The 15,941-nt window shown below is 39.7% G+C and overlaps 1 protein-coding gene across 1 annotated transcript in view; it reads right to left on the bottom strand.

Annotated features, from left to right (window-relative positions):
* LOC103040661 (astrotactin-2) overlaps positions 1-15,941 on the bottom strand; it is a 1,082,674-nt gene that overhangs the window by 114,270 nt on the left and 952,463 nt on the right. Inside the window, exons 18-19 of the mRNA XM_049465818.1 lie at positions 8,452-8,585; positions 3,671-3,819 (exon numbers count right to left, since the gene is read on the bottom strand). Of these exons, the coding sequence (XP_049321775.1) occupies positions 3,671-3,819; positions 8,452-8,585 (283 nt within the window). The remainder of the gene's footprint in view (positions 1-3,670; positions 3,820-8,451; positions 8,586-15,941) is intronic.

The raw sequence follows: 15,941 nt of genomic DNA, 5'->3' as shown, positions 1-15,941 counted from the left end.
TGCCCCTTCCTGACTGACACACCCCTGCCAGGAGGAGTCTTCATGCCCTGGCTGCATTCATCAGCCCTCCTCTGGCGTAGACAAATTGTTCTGGATGATTCGTTCAGATGACTAAACTCGTCCACCTATTCCCCTCACTGACCTCCTCCATCAAACTGCCTCAGTAATGTGGCTCTGAGTAAGCAATAACTAGCAAAAGTTCTTTATAGTACAAGTAAAAAGTTCTGATACACCTTTAAATTAATGTTTTTTATTTATTTATTTTATTATGTTAATATGTTCTGCACTGTAGATTAATATTATAATAAGTCATTCAAACTATGAAGGAAAAATATATGATATATAGACTTATTGGTACCACTTTAAAATAAGACTACCTTTATAAAGGGTTTATAAATGGTTTACAATACGTTTATTAATGGTTGCTAATTAGGTTGTAAATGCCTTAAAAATCATTAATAATCAGTTATAACACATGATTAGAAAGGGCAACAATATAAATGGCTGTGGGATCACTATTTGGCAAACAACAGGTCATTGTGGCCCTTTCTACGCATGTGTTATAACTGATTATTAAAGTTTTCCAAGGCATTTCCAACCTAATTAGTAGCCATTAATAAACTATTTGTAAACCATTCATAAACCTTTTATAAAGGTAGTCTTATTTTAAAGTGGTACTGACTTATTTACTAAGCAAAAAAGTGTTCAACAAACCAGAATATGTTTTATATTTCACATTCTTCGAAGTAGCACCTCTTGCTTAGACCATCAGTAGACCATCAGTAAAGTAGTGAATAGGTAGAGTTACAGGTATACAGTGAATAATAGCTCTATTTGAGTAATGTTCCAATCCAGATTATGAGAAGCAAGAACAATTCAACTAAATAAAAATCCTTTAATTTTCCCAAAAATCAACAGTGCACCTCTTAATCCAGTGTGTTTTATGTATGAAATCTATCAGTCAGGTCGCCCACCCCTCCCCAAAATCGATGCTACCTCGGGTTGCCAATTTGGTCCAGGCTGAATCTACACAATCCAGTGAAAGACGCGTTCGGTAACTTCATATTATCATTTGGCTCATGTGAACTTTCTCCATAGTTAGCTAACCTAGCTTCATGCACCGCTAGCTGCATTAGCCTAAGCCAAGCCTGTTATACCTGAAAAATCCCACTGCTCCAAAAATACTACACACCCCAGAGCTGGAGTTACTACTTTACAGGACCTATTAATTCACTGCTTAGCTTAGCAAAGCCAGTTTAGACTGGTAGGAAAGACGGAGAATGGAAAGAGACTCTTCTAAAACCTGTATATAGTGTTATATTGACTGCTAAACAGCTAAATAGCTAGATAGCTGCTAGGCATGGCCATAAGTAACATTTAGTATTAATCGTTTTGGACGTAACAAATCACTCAAAATATAATCACATTGAGAGCTAAACTAACTGAGAGTCACTAAGTATCGACTAACTAAGAGACTAACTATCGGTTTCTGGCATATATTTTGGAGTACTCATCACTGCCGAGGTATTAATCCGATGACACGGCTGCTTCTTCGTTGTTATTGAGTTCAGTTCATGTTAGTGTGTGTGTAGCATGACTGTGTTATCCACAGACAAACCACGTCTCCCTGAAGCTGTGGGAGTCTCTCGCATTTGGGTAGTGGCTCCCTGATGCCCGCGAGTCACATATAATCTCCCAGAATTCAGAACGAGTGCCCCAAACGCGCACACAGGCCACAGACTTTTATTCTCTAATCACGTGTGGGAAGGAGAGAGAGAAAACAGAGAGGGTTCTGATTGGCCTGTTCTCTGCAAAGAGTCTGTGAGACAGCCAATCAGTTTTTAGTGTGGGCGGGCAGTGTTTTCCCCCCTCCCGGACGGGATTTGTTCAGTGAGTGAGAGAAAGCAGATCAGGGCGGAGGCAATATTAATAATTATTGTAATATGATATGAAATGTTTTTGATGTTGTGCAATTTTTTGATATTGTAACTGTCATTTTTTTTCAAATAAAGGCTTTTTTTTTCAAAACAAAAAAAAAAAGAAGGAAAGCAGAGGCAGGGCCTTCCAAAAAGAAAAAAGATAAAACTCATTTCACCTCTGAATACTCTAAATTTAATAATAATAAAAAAAGTAAAATTAATTAATATAAAGGTAAAATTTCTTTATCCTCTGGTGTGTGTGCAAGTTTTTTTTGTTTTTTTGTGTTTTTTGATGGGGGGGGGGAAACTTTTGCAACTTAGGATGTCTGTATCCAGCACATTCAGATCACTTTAGCTAACCTTGCTAACCGATCTATGTCTCTCAGATATCCTCTGCTTTTTTAAATTAATTTAAAAATTAAATTAAACACCAGTCCCTAGTAAGCATATCTACTTGTGGTGATACATTTCCTGATTGAATTAGCTTTAGCCAGTTAGCTTAAGTTACCTGTTCAGGAGAAAAGTAGCAGCTCTGGGTCGGTCTTGTCGTCTTTTCGAGCTCTAAGTCTTCTCCAACTTTCAACATCACTGGCAATATTCACTCTTGTTAAATTCCTTTTTTGATTTTTTGAGACATGCTGAGGCTTTTTAAGCTGTGTAGCAGCTGAGGTTTAACTGAACCAGCTCTGCTAGCTCTAGCTCCTTTGGTGCAGCATCGATCGCTGGCTGTTGTGTATTGTACTGGCCACCTTGGGGTGGAGTTAGTGTTGGGGAAGGAGCAGCAGGAGGAATCAGAGGACAAAACTGACACAAAACTCCGGGATGGACTGCACACTTAAAATAGGAAGGTACTGCTGAAGCCCTGCTGACAAGAGCTGCCAGTGCTTTCACTCAACATGTTTTCTTAATATCTGATGATACATCCTGATCATTTTATCATTTACTACTGACAATTAGTTACATATTGGTCCTTTAAGTACAGCATTCTCCAGCACCAAGGCTGGAGCAGTAGTAGCATTAGCTGCTAACCGCACTAAGCTGTAGCTGTTACATAGAGGATACAGCTACTGTACACCTCCCACACCTCCCAAATCTACTGCCTGTTCTCACAGATGTCCAAAGGTAGGAAGTACAGAAGCACTAGATACAGAAGACTGAGGCCAACAGGTGTAGATACAGCTTCTTCCCATGGGCCATCAGACTGCTGAATGAACAGCCAGTAGCTCTGTTTAGTCCACAGTCAAACCATAAACTCTTCTCATCCACATCTTCGCATCTCTCTACTAAGTTACCACAGCTCCACAAACTCCTTTACAAACTTATTTAACTTATTCACTTACTTACTATACTAAGTTTTTTACTCACCTTTATACCAGTTTTATCAGAAAGAAAGAAAGAAAGAACGAAAGAAAGAGATGTTTAGGTCATACCTGATTTCAGAAAGAGCCCCGACTGCAGGCCGAAATTACTCGCTCCAATTTATTTGGATGACTAAACCTGGCCGAGTCCAACTTTTCCCTTCTTTAACCTCCTTTATTAAATGCCTATCAACCAGAGTCTGAGTCACGATCTATGACTTAACAGTGGTGAGGGTGGCGAGGGGGTCAGAGCCAATTAAGAGCCCTGTAAATCTCCTCTCTTCCCCCGTCCCTTCCCCTAGGATGTCCACATCTGAACGATCGCGACCTTCTTACCCCTCGCCGCGCCGCCGCTCGGCAGTAATGAAAGTTACTCTTTCCAGTAAAGCCTACCTGTGTAGATCTCCGCCTCGGACGGGTCCTCGATACGCTTGTGCTGGATGATGTAATCTGCCACTTTGTAGCCAATCAGAGGCTCCACGTCCACCCACTCCAGACCAACCACGTTGCTGGATGGCTCAAAGTGAGGAACCAACCTCAACCTGTAACGAGAAAAGTTTTAGGATCTTCATTTCTTCTATAAAACATGCAAAAATCAAGCATAACATTACAACCCATTATCCATCTTTTTATAAGTTCTACTCCTCAATCATACAGTGCATGATATGAGCATAATTAGAGACTGCGGCTTGCCGTAGACTGTTTTCACTGGCGTATAGTAGAAAAAGAGGGGGATATCAGTATATAAATTTTAAAAAATGAGACCGCAGAAAAAATAAACTTTAATTTTGAAAGCGCGTCAAAATCTGCACCCCCACAATGAAAAGCACCCTCTCTCGTAAAGCCAAGAAGACATGGGTGTGCAATCCAGAGAGGGGGTGCTTTTCCTGGCAGGGGTGCTGAATTCAGCATAACACCAGTTTTACACGCGAGGTCAGTGATGAGGAGCAACGATTACCATCAGTGACAATACACTGCAATAAAAACGACTTTTGGGTAATGTCTTGTTCTGCTAACAAACTAGAAGGATTTGAGTTATTTAAGGTTTATAATAACTGCTGCCAAAAATCTCTATGAAACGTAAAGTTATTTTAATAAAAAGACACCATCGTAAGAAGTGCATCCCAAATTATATTATCAACATTAACATTTTAATATTTTAACATTATAGTCATTATGGCTTTTAGAAAAATGTGTTTGGGGAGGGGGGTAGTGCACTATAGGACTCTGTGGTGCCACCTAAGTTTTTGTTCTTAATGGAGTTGATACTTCTTCAACTTCTACAGAAGTACTTTAAACCACTTCAGTTTTTTGATCAGTTTCTCTGATTTTGCTATTTATAGGTTTATGTTTGAGTAAAATAAACATTTTTGTTTTATTCTATAAACTACAGACAACATTTCTCCCAAATTCTAAGTCACAATATTGTCATTTAGAGCATTTATTTGCAGTAAATGAGAAATGGTTGAAAGCTTTCAGACTTCAAATAATGCAAAGAAAACAAGTTCATATTCATAAAGTTTTAAGAGTTCAGAAATCAATATTTAATTACAGTTTTCGTGCATCTTGGCATCATGTTCTCCTCCACCAGTCTTACACACTGCTTTTGGATAACTTTATGCTACTCACTCCTGGTGCAAAAATTCATGCAGTTCAGTTTGGTGGTTCCATCTTCCTCTTGATTATATTCCAGAGGTTTTCAATTTGGTAAAATCAAAGAAACTCATCATTTTTAAGTGATCTCTTATTTATAATTTTTTTTTCCAGAGCTGTGTACTTCCACCTACAGAGTAATAAATGTCAATACTTTTGACAGCTTTCTATACACATACAGGCCAAGTACAAGTTTGGACAAACCTTTCATGACTATTTACATTGTAGATTCTCACTGAAGGCATTAAAACTATGAATGAACACATGTGAAGTTTTATGTACTTAACAAAAAATGAGCTGAACCTCCACAGTCACCGGACCTGAACCCAATCCAGATTTAAGGTTTGGGGTGAGCTGGAGCACAGAGTGAAGAAGGCAAAGAGCCAACAAGTGCTAATAAACACCTCTGGGAACTCCTTCCTTTCTTCAAGACTGTTGGAAAACTTGGTAACACTTTATAATACTGTTCCATAGTTAATAGGTAACTAAGCAGTAACTAATTAATAGTGCTGCATTAACACCTAAATATTTTCTATTAACTACCAGGGAGTACTGAATAATTACTCAGTAGATAGTACTGAACTAATGATTATAGTAGTTCACTATTAACTTCACAATAATTACTGAGACTTACATATCTCCCAGAGAACTACTTACTAATGATGTCTTCTTTATAATAACTACTTATTAATTACTGCTCAAATCAACATTAACTACTGAAAACCCTTACATGCCACCTGGGGAACTATAGATCTAAATCAGTCTACACAAACAATTATTCTATCAGTGGTGATATTAAAGGCATATTTGAGTGACAACATTTGTAGTAGTAGTAACCTTAATTACCTTATTATCATCATTATCTTCCAAATATTAGCAACATATAGTAAAATACTACAGTGTGTCGTAATCTGCTTAAACCCCATTTTTGAAAGAAAAAAAAAACTTTATAACGTAATATTATTACATAGTAGACATTATTTACTGTATGTTCTCCAGAAGACTCTAAGACTGACTGTACTCCATTTTGTTTTAATGGTCACTGCTTTAATTTTCAGCACCAACCTTATAAACGTTCATCTTTAGCCTTGCAGTCTCACAGACTTTTAGTGCCCATTATTAGGGTAATTACGGTAATTCCACAGCGCCGGACCGCTAGCCTCTATCAGTGTGTTTATCTGCTGCTGCAGGTTATTCTATCAGTGGTGATATTAAAGTCAGTGACACCACTTATCATATATTAACCTTACTTACCTTAGTATGCTCAATATCTTCCAAATGTTAGACACACTGAAATGTGCAGCAGTCTGCTTAACCCCCATTTTTGTAATATTCTGTCAGTGTGTTACAGGTGTTTATTCTAAACCTGTGCTCTTCTTCAGTCCTCCTGGAGATGTGCTCAGTAGAAGTGATGGCTCACATACAGCTTTACTCTAGGCTGTGTCCAACATCCTTATTCTGGGGGAAATCATGTTTAAATTAATAAATATTTGTGTTAGATAACGAACTAGGCATCCCTGTGTTCTTCATAGATAATTAATAAGGGGTCCCTGTCTTCTTTTTTCGGGAGTTAACAGCAGCAGATGGTAACCCATTACTAATGACCGAGGAGTTACTGTGTTCTTCTTTAGGAGTTACTGTAGATCATGTCACAGTATTATAAAGTGAGAAACATGTTAACTAATTACTAATTACTGAGGAGTTACTGTGTTCTTCTTTAGGAGTTACTGCAGATCATACCACAGTATTATAAAGGGAAATATACATTAATAATAATAATAATAATAATAATAATAATAATAATAATAATAATAATAATAATAATAACAACAACACACATTTAACCTAGTTAACTAACACACACATTTAAACTAGCTAACACAATTAACCTAGCTAACACACACACATTTCCCCTAGCTAACTTAGCTTGCTAACTAACACACATTTAACCTAGCTAACTAACACACACGCATTTAACTTGCTAACACACATATAACCTAGCTAACTAACCCACACATAAAAGTTAACTTAGCTAGCAAACGAACACACATAACCTAGCTAACTAACACACATTTAAACTAGCTAACTAACACACACATAACCTAGTTAACTTAGCCAGTTATCTAACACACACACAACTTAGCTAACTTAGCTAGCTAACACACATCCTAAAGCTGGTTAACAACCCACAAAGAGTCCTCCTCTGATCCGGGGGTAAAATCAGCTGGAAAAGATCTCAATATCTTGATTACTAGTTTATTTTCAATCAAATACAGAAATATGAAAGCAGCAGAGTCTCTCTTAATCCTCCCCCAGCAGCAGCAGCAGCAGAGAATTTACACGAAGGACCTGGAGAGCTGCGTCCGCTGTGAAATGACCGTAATTACCCCAATAATGCGCAGAAAAATAAATCTCTGTGAGACTGCAAACACTGAAGATACACTTTTATAAGGCTGATACCTAGTATTAAAGCAATGATTGTTACATTATTACAGTCTTACAGTCATTCTTAGAGTCTTAGATGCCTTCTGGAGAACTTTCATCAATGTCTTCTATGCAATAATATTACGTTATAATGTTGTTTTTTTCTTCCAAAAATGATGGTTAAGCAGAGTAATACACACTGAAGTATTTTACTATATGTTGCTAATATTTGGAAGGAACTGAGGATAAGGTAATTAAGGTTACCACTACTTCAAATGGTGTCACTTGCTTAATTCAAATATGCCTTCAATTAATATGCATTTAACTCAAATATGCCTGATTTAGATCTATAGTTCCCCAGGTGGGATGCAAGGGTTTTCAGTAATTAATGTTGATTTGAGCAGTAATTAATAAGTAGTTATTATAAAGAAGACATAATTAGTAAGTAGTTCTCTGGGAGATATGTAAGTCTCAGTAATTATTGTGAAGTTAATAGTGAACTACTATAATCATTAGTTCAGTACTATCTACTGAGTAATTATTCAGTACTCCCTGGTAGTTAATAGAAAATATTTAGGTGTTAATGCAGCACTATTAATTAGTTACTGCTTAGTTACCTATTAACTATGGAACAGTATTATAAAGTGTTACCGAAAACTTTTCATTTCAGGTTGCCACCTCTTGAAGCTCATTGAGAGAATGATGTCAAGAGTGTGCAAAGCAGTAATCAGAGAAAAGGGTGGCTATTTCTTTTAGTTATTTCACCTTTTTTGTTAAGATGCCTTCAGTGAGAATCTACAATGTAAATAGTCATGAAAATAAAGAAAACGCATTAAAAAATAAAAGGTGTGTCCAAACTGTACTATAGATTTTAGTGTGTGAGAAGTCTTTTAAGGGTTAATATCTGTTCGAGAACAAAAACACTTCTTTGTCCTCCTTTGTTCTGAAAGTCGCTCGTCTTCACTTTCACGTCTTTCTTTGTGACTCACGACTTTCATGACTCAAGGATCTTCGGAGCGGAACGTTCCCGAACCTTCAGGAACCGAACCGACAGACAGCAATTAAAGAGTGGCCGGGTGGAGGGGGGGGGGACTTACACTGGCTGCCTCAGGGGGCTGCAGTTCGGCAGGCCGTCTTTGCCGAAGGCGCTCAGGTCGCAGCGGCACCAGTTGTCGATGACATCGCCTTTGCCGGCGCACCAGTATGAGCTCATGGCGGCGCTCTTGAAGGCCTGCGAAAAGAGGGGAGGGAAGGGAGCAGGTGAAAGAAATGCAATTATCTCCATCTCTTTGGCGGGAAGGTGGTGAGTCACGTCTCGAGAGCGGTAGACTCTTCTCTCTCTCTCTCTCTCTCGCGCTCGTTCTCTCTCGCCCGCTCTCTCTCTCTCACCTCCGCTCGAAAAGTGGTGCGGCTCTGTGAAGCCGGCCGGGCGAGGGCATCTCTGGGCGATTCACACAGACACGCGCTGCCCTGTCTGCTTTTAATTGGAAACTGTGACATGAAAGGTCAGACGGAGGGATGGTAGGAGCTATGACAGGATACGCTGGGGGGGACGGGAGACGGGGGACATACACCATAGCATAGCAGAGACACGACTACCAGAAACACTACTGTCCTCAGGTGAACCAATTAATGCTGCCTTAGGGAAACAGATCAAGTATTAAAGCAGGGAGGTTTCCAGACTCTATCCTGGAGTACACCTAGGGCCTTGTGTCATCGTGAGGCTCATCGCTATCTTACACCCCACAAACACCTCGCCTACGCTTTTTTGCTTGTGAATATTTATTTGCGCTTCTGGACGTGGTGGTATTTGTTTGATTGATACACGTATATATATGTGGATGCACTGGATATTTGGCAACCAGAGATGCTTTCCTGTACACATGGACAATTCTAGCCAGAAGCCACGAGTCACAATCATTACCAAACACTGTGAGGTCCACTGTGGGTGGTAACATTAGCCATCTATGACGTAATATTAGCCTTCTATAAAGTAGATGCAGCAGATCTTTGGCAACAAGAGGCAATCGCCTGTACGCATGGACAACTTTAGCCAGAAGTCGCTGATCACAAGCATTACCGAACACTTTTTATTTTTTATTTATTTTTATGTGTGTATATATATATATATATATAGACATAGACTCCGCATAGCATAGCAGCCGGCACCAAGGGGCAGGCTATGTGGAGTCTATGTATATATATGTCTATGTTATTATTAGTGCAGTAATGGCAGCACCCAGAGCTGAAGCTAGCATTATGGGATGTAAACAGTGGTTTTTAATAAGCATATTTTGGTTATATAAATTTTTAATTTTGTAATGTTTAAATGGCTATTTAAGTAGTCAGCAAACAAATATAGCATGTTACATAAACTTGTGTAATACATTTATTATTACATAATCATTTCCTGTAGTTTAAAATTGCTGGGGTCAAATTGACCCCAAACATAAAAAAAAAAAAATGTTGGGAAATTTGAAGGTAACAGGAGGGTTAAAAATACCCGGGTTCGTGTGGACAGGGCCACAGACAGCAGCAACACAATGAAAATCACATGAAAAAAAAAAATATGTGGGTAAAAATCACCCGGCGTTAGTATTCTAGGGTTAAGACTCAAACAATGTGCAGATGTCCCAAAACTTTCAGTGTAAAAACTATCCCGCGACCTGGCTGTTGCCAGAAATCCACGTTTGGATGCTGCCCTGGGTTTACTGACCACCTAAGATGACCTTTCTTCTGTGAACGCTATCTTCCGCTAGCATCTTTGCGCAAGTGTGTCCAATAAAACATCAACAGACTTCCTTCCAAGGAACAGAGTGTGTGAGGTTGCCCAGTCTCCCCTGCAGCAAAACCTTCTGAAACACACACACACACACACACACACACACATATACATATATATATATATATATATATATATATATATATATATATATATATACACACACAAATACGCCGCATGTTTACTCAGTCCAAACTGGCTTGCATTACTTGCCAAACGTAAACAGGGCAATAATGGCTTTGTGTATTTTTCACATGTGCAGCTGAGCAGTCAAGCGTGTCTGGGACTGGGCTTTTCTTCTAGGAATCTGACGGTGGTGAATGCAGAGGCAGGACTGCGGTTATGAGCGCTACAGACTCGCTGTTCCTCCTCTTCCTCTGTTTGCCTATGAATAGGCATGCACGCCGCCGGCCCGGCACTTCCTGTTGTGTTTTCTGATTGTCTGTTTCTCATTTACGGAGCACGGAGGCCGTCCTGTTCCACAAACGGGCTTCAGATTGGGTTGCGCCACATGGCGTGATCTTCATTAGGATGCGTACGATTGAGATGCTTTCAGAGACGCTTGCCTGTACACATGGACAATTTTAGCCAGAAGTCGCTGGTCACGATCCTTACCAAACACTGTGCTGTCCACTGTGGGTGGTAATATTGGCCTGCTGTAACAGAAGCCTTGCTTACTTGCATAAAGTAAATGCACCGTATATTTGGCAACCAGAGATCGAAGCCTCCAGTCGAGATCATTACCGAACACTGTGCTGTCTACAGTGGGTGGTAATATCAGCCTTCTATGATGTATTTATACATCCAGTATGTGTGAATCTGTGGATCAAGAAATGTGAAATTTCTGTACAACTTCAGAAATGCAATGTCCCGTCCACATGGTACCCACTATCATCAACCTGAGCAGGTTTTTGTTACTTCATTACCAAACACTGTGCTGTCCACTGTGGGTGGTAATATTAGCTTTCTATGATGTAATATTAGCCTTCTCTTATGTGGATGCACCAGATATTTGGCAACCAGACATGCTTGCCTGTACACATGGTCAATTCTAGCTGGAAGTCGCCGGTCACAATCATTACCGAACACCATGCTGTCCACTGTGGGTGGTAATTTTAGCCTTCTATGATCTTATATTAGCCTTCCATGAGCTGGATGCGCTGGATTTTTGCCAACCAAAGATGCTTGCCTGTACACATGGTTAATTGTAGCCAGAAGCTGCCAGTCACGATCTTTACTGAACACTGTTTTGTCCACTGTGAGTAGTTATTAGCCTAATGTGGATGCACTGGATATTTGGCAACCAGAGATCCTTGCCTGTACACAACATTATCCTTCTATGACATAATATTAGTCTTCTATAATGTGGATGCACCGGATATTTGGCAACCAGACAGTTCTAGCCTATTAACCGCCGGTCATGATGATTACCGAACACTGTGCTGTCCGCTTTGGGAGATAATATTAGCCTTCTATGATGCAATATTAGCCTTTTTTACGTTGATGCACCAGATATTTGGCAACTAGAGACGCTTGCCTGTACACATGGACAATTCTAGCCAAAAGCTGCCGGTCACGATCATAACTTTGATCGAGGGCCATTGTATTTAATCACTTTCATATCCTGTTACTTTTTTCATAGCCAGTGGAAGCTAAACAACACTGCATTTACTGCACTGGATGCGATTGCTGCCACATTCAGCCGAATTTTTCGTTTCATTTTGTCAAATTCAGGGTTTGAATTTCGGCACAACCCTTCTCATATCTCTCTTCTTCTCACATATCTCTCTTCTTCTTCTCCCATAATCCTCTTCCCCTCGTCCTTCTCCTTCACTCACGCCGGCTGCCAGACGTCTCTCATGCAGGTCATTACAGAGGGACGGATGGATCACAGAGCCTCCCTGCGGCCTCCTCCAATGTAATAACGGCTCATTCATCAGGGCCATTCACACGCATTCACCTGGATGTAAATAAGGGTTGTGGGATGGCTGGGGAACCCCTCTGATGCTATCAGAACAGAACGGGGGATTCTTGATTCCGGCGGCAGCTTTACGATCTTCTTTTGGAGCCGACTGGAGCTGAACGATCGATCCAATATGATTACCTTTACTTCGTTAGGAAGACCTCAGTCTTTTAAACTGTAATGGACAGTAATAGAAGTTATACTTATAAAAGCTTTCCTCATGGACTCTAGAATTATTTGTAGTTTTCATTATATCAAAACCTGGTTTGATAAATCAGAGTTTAAAGATGTTAAAGCTAGCGTCAGATCCGGGTGCCACCATTAAACCAGGAGGCAGGCTAAGCGGAGTCTATGTATATATATGTCTATGTAATTATCAGTTCAGTAATGGCGGCGCTCGGAGCTCAAGCTAGCGTTATAGAATGTAAACAGTGGTTTTAATAAGCTTCTTGTGCACTTTTTAAGTTATTAATGCCTCGTTTTAAATGTCAGGGCTCTCCGGATTCTAGCAAGGAGGTGTGGAGCTACTTTGAGCTGGATAACAGTGTAAAAAGTGATTTATCGGGGTAAATTATGCTCTGTATCATCCAGTCTGAAGGGTGTTTGGACAAACTGTTAAAATTTCTGGATCTCTGAACGCTGTGGGAGAACGGAGGTGTGCTATTCATCAAATATAAGTACTTTTTATCATGTTTTACTACAACAAAAGTTCATTTTACACTGCTGGAGTTCTCCTTTAACACCCCTAATCACCACTACCACACAATCTACTGCAGGAACTGTGTGAGAATATTGGATCTGCATGGGATGGATTATCACTGGACTCCATTAGGAACCTCTACAACTCCATTCTGAGATGTCTGGCACTATTTTTGTATGTGTAGCTCAATAAATATGACCAAGAGCTTTCCAAATCAGTCACAATTTGTATAAACCATGTATTTTATATTGCTTCTGAATAGCATGACAAAATCTGACACTTCGGTCTGAGTGCAACCCCTCACTATTACAAATGTTACAGCTGTTTTACCTTAAAGGCACAATAACTAACCAAGACTTCCTATAGACCTGTTACTAGCAGATTTTGAGGAAAAAAAAAGATTTTGGAAAACAATTGTGTAAATATTATGAATTATGACCGAATTTGCCACATAACCTTGGGAAAAAATATAATTAGTGCACATTATGGGGCAAAAAAACAAGAAAATGTAAGAGAAAACTTCAGTTTCTGAATCAGTTTCTCTGATTTTGCTATTTTTGTTTGAAAATGAAATGACAAAAAAAGATGCAGAGCTTTCTGACCTCAAATAATGCAAAGAAAGAAGGCACAAGTATATTCATATTTATAAAGTTTTAAGAGTTCAGAAATCAATATTTGCTGGAATAACCCTGGTGCTGTTTTTACCTGGCATCATGTTCTCCTCCACCAGTCTTACACACTGCTTTTGGGTAACTTTATGCTGCTTTACTCCTGGTGCACAAATTCAAGCAGTTCAGCTTGGTTTGATGGCTTGTGATCATCCATATTCAAAGAAATCAGTCATAGAAACTCATTTTAACATCCTTTTAAAGTGGTCTCTCATTTTAACGTCAAAGACACTTCTAACCAGTTTGAGTCTCGCTAATCAGACCCCTGACCTGTAAACGACACCTTGTTTTGTTCACCAGCCAGATTCAGAGAATCCCACCGCCACTAAGAAGAACCTGTGTGATCACGACCTTCCAAACGTATTTATCTCTCACTTATCTGTGTTGAGCTTATTAGTGTCCCTGCTCCCTGTCTGAGACCTGTAAACACTGGCCAGGCGGCCGGCGTGACGGATGGGCGGAGCGCGACCCAGAGAGCTGAGGGAGCTCAGTGACGGGGTTGTTCCTATCACTCAGGTTAATGCAGAACGGGAAATGTGCCCTGCTTCTAGGAACGTCTCCACGCCGTCTTCCAGGAAGCCAGACCTTCGGCTGAACCCAAAGTTCACCAGGGGATACGGGAGACACTGAACTGATGCTGGAGTGACTTCAGCATCGGAGGAGGAGGAGGAGATGAGCCAGTGGTCAGCATGTAGAGAAGATCTTTGGAATTTGAATGTCAATTATATGGTTTATCTGTTTTGTATGTCTTTGTCATGCTTTAAGAAGGAAGTGTCAGATTTCAATGCTGTTTAACCCTTGTGTGGTGTTCATATTTTTGTTCCTCGTTTACTTTGTTACTTGTATTTAATTCAGCAAAATTAAGCAATTCTACATTAAAATGCTTTACACATGCTTGCTTCACCTAAATTGCAAGCAATATAAACAGCTTACATGGTTAATATTTGCCCTTTACCTTTCTTATGTTACATTTCTTTTAAAAAGTGCTACTCTTTTTTTTATTAGTTTTTTAATAAAATGTGAAAGAAAATGAATTAAACTCAAGATATGAGTAGAAAATTTGTTTAGTTTCAAATTTACAAATGAAGCAATGTTTATTAGCCCTTGGCCAAACATACTGTATGTAATATAAATGGTTAGGGGGGGGGGGGGGGGGTGTACAGTGTGTGTTTATCGAAAACGTGTTTTGATATATGTTTTTCACAAAAAATGAGCCAATGCCAATGAGTTTGAGTTAGAAAAAATATTTGTTTAGAATCATTTGATGAAAAATGAAAAGTACCACAGACCCGAACACCACACAAGGGTTAAAAGAAAGAGAAACGTTACCAGGAACCATAAATGACGTTAATGCACCTGGACGACAGGCTGGACTGGTCAGTGAACACTGACTCCCTCTACAGGAAGGCACAGAGCAGATTGTACTTCCTCAGAAGGCTCAGGTCTTTCAACATCTGCCAGAAACTCCTGCTGATGTTCTACCAGTCTGTGGTAGCCAGCGTCCTCTTTTACACTGTTGTGTGTTGGGGAGGCAGCATCAGCAAGAGGGACGCTGGACGACTGGACAGGCTGGTGAGGAAAGCTGGTTCTGTGCTGGGATTAGAGCTGGAGTTCTTAACACCACTGGCAGAGAGGAGAGCCCTCAGCAAGCTGCTGAACATCATGGACAATGTTCACCACCCTCTGCACAGCACCATCACCAGGCACAGGAGCTCATTCAGCGGCAGACTGCTGTCCCAGTCCTGCTCCACCGACAGACTCCGGAAGTCTTTTGTCCCTCAGGCCATAAGACTTTTCAACTCATCTCAGCATAGCAAACTAAAGACTCTGTGACACTTTTTCACCCTGGCAACTCTGGCCACACCATGGACACACCCTCAGCTATAACACTATTTTTATAGTTCTACCCTATTTTGCACTAGTAGTTCATTCACTAGTTCATCCATCTACTGTTTACGTATCATTTGCACTGCTAAATTTAAATTATTATATAACTGTGTATTTGCACTTTCTGTATGGCTGACATCAGTTATCCTCACTTTATGCACATCAACTGGTGTTCACTGTCTATTGTTCAACTGCACTATCTCCATTCTCCATTACACACACACTAAAGACTGTATTTTTACATTGTACATTCTATTTTTTTATTGTATTTATATGTATCTTTATCTTTATATTTTATATATTTTATTTTGTAACTTTGTGTCTGCTGCTGGATGTCTAGAATTTCCCCTCGGGGATCAATAAAGTATCTATCTATCTCTCTATATCTATCTACTTGATTAATTCTGCTTACATAAGTAGTGTGTAGTACAGCAGCAGTATGTGGACGAGCATTGTCCTGCTGAACTAGTGCATACTCTGGTTTCCAAAAAAAAAAAGTCAGAGACACTGATTCCAGGACATTCAGTAATGTTAGTAACGTTAGGCTATTAAGGCAGTGTGAAGCTGCTTTAACACAGAACACTAAA

The sequence above is a fragment of the Astyanax mexicanus genome, chromosome 1 (assembly GCF_023375975.1).
Source record: "Astyanax mexicanus isolate ESR-SI-001 chromosome 1, AstMex3_surface, whole genome shotgun sequence".
Lineage (NCBI taxonomy): Eukaryota > Metazoa > Chordata > Actinopteri > Characiformes > Acestrorhamphidae > Astyanax > Astyanax mexicanus.
This window is presented reverse-complemented; position numbering and strand designations above follow the sequence as displayed.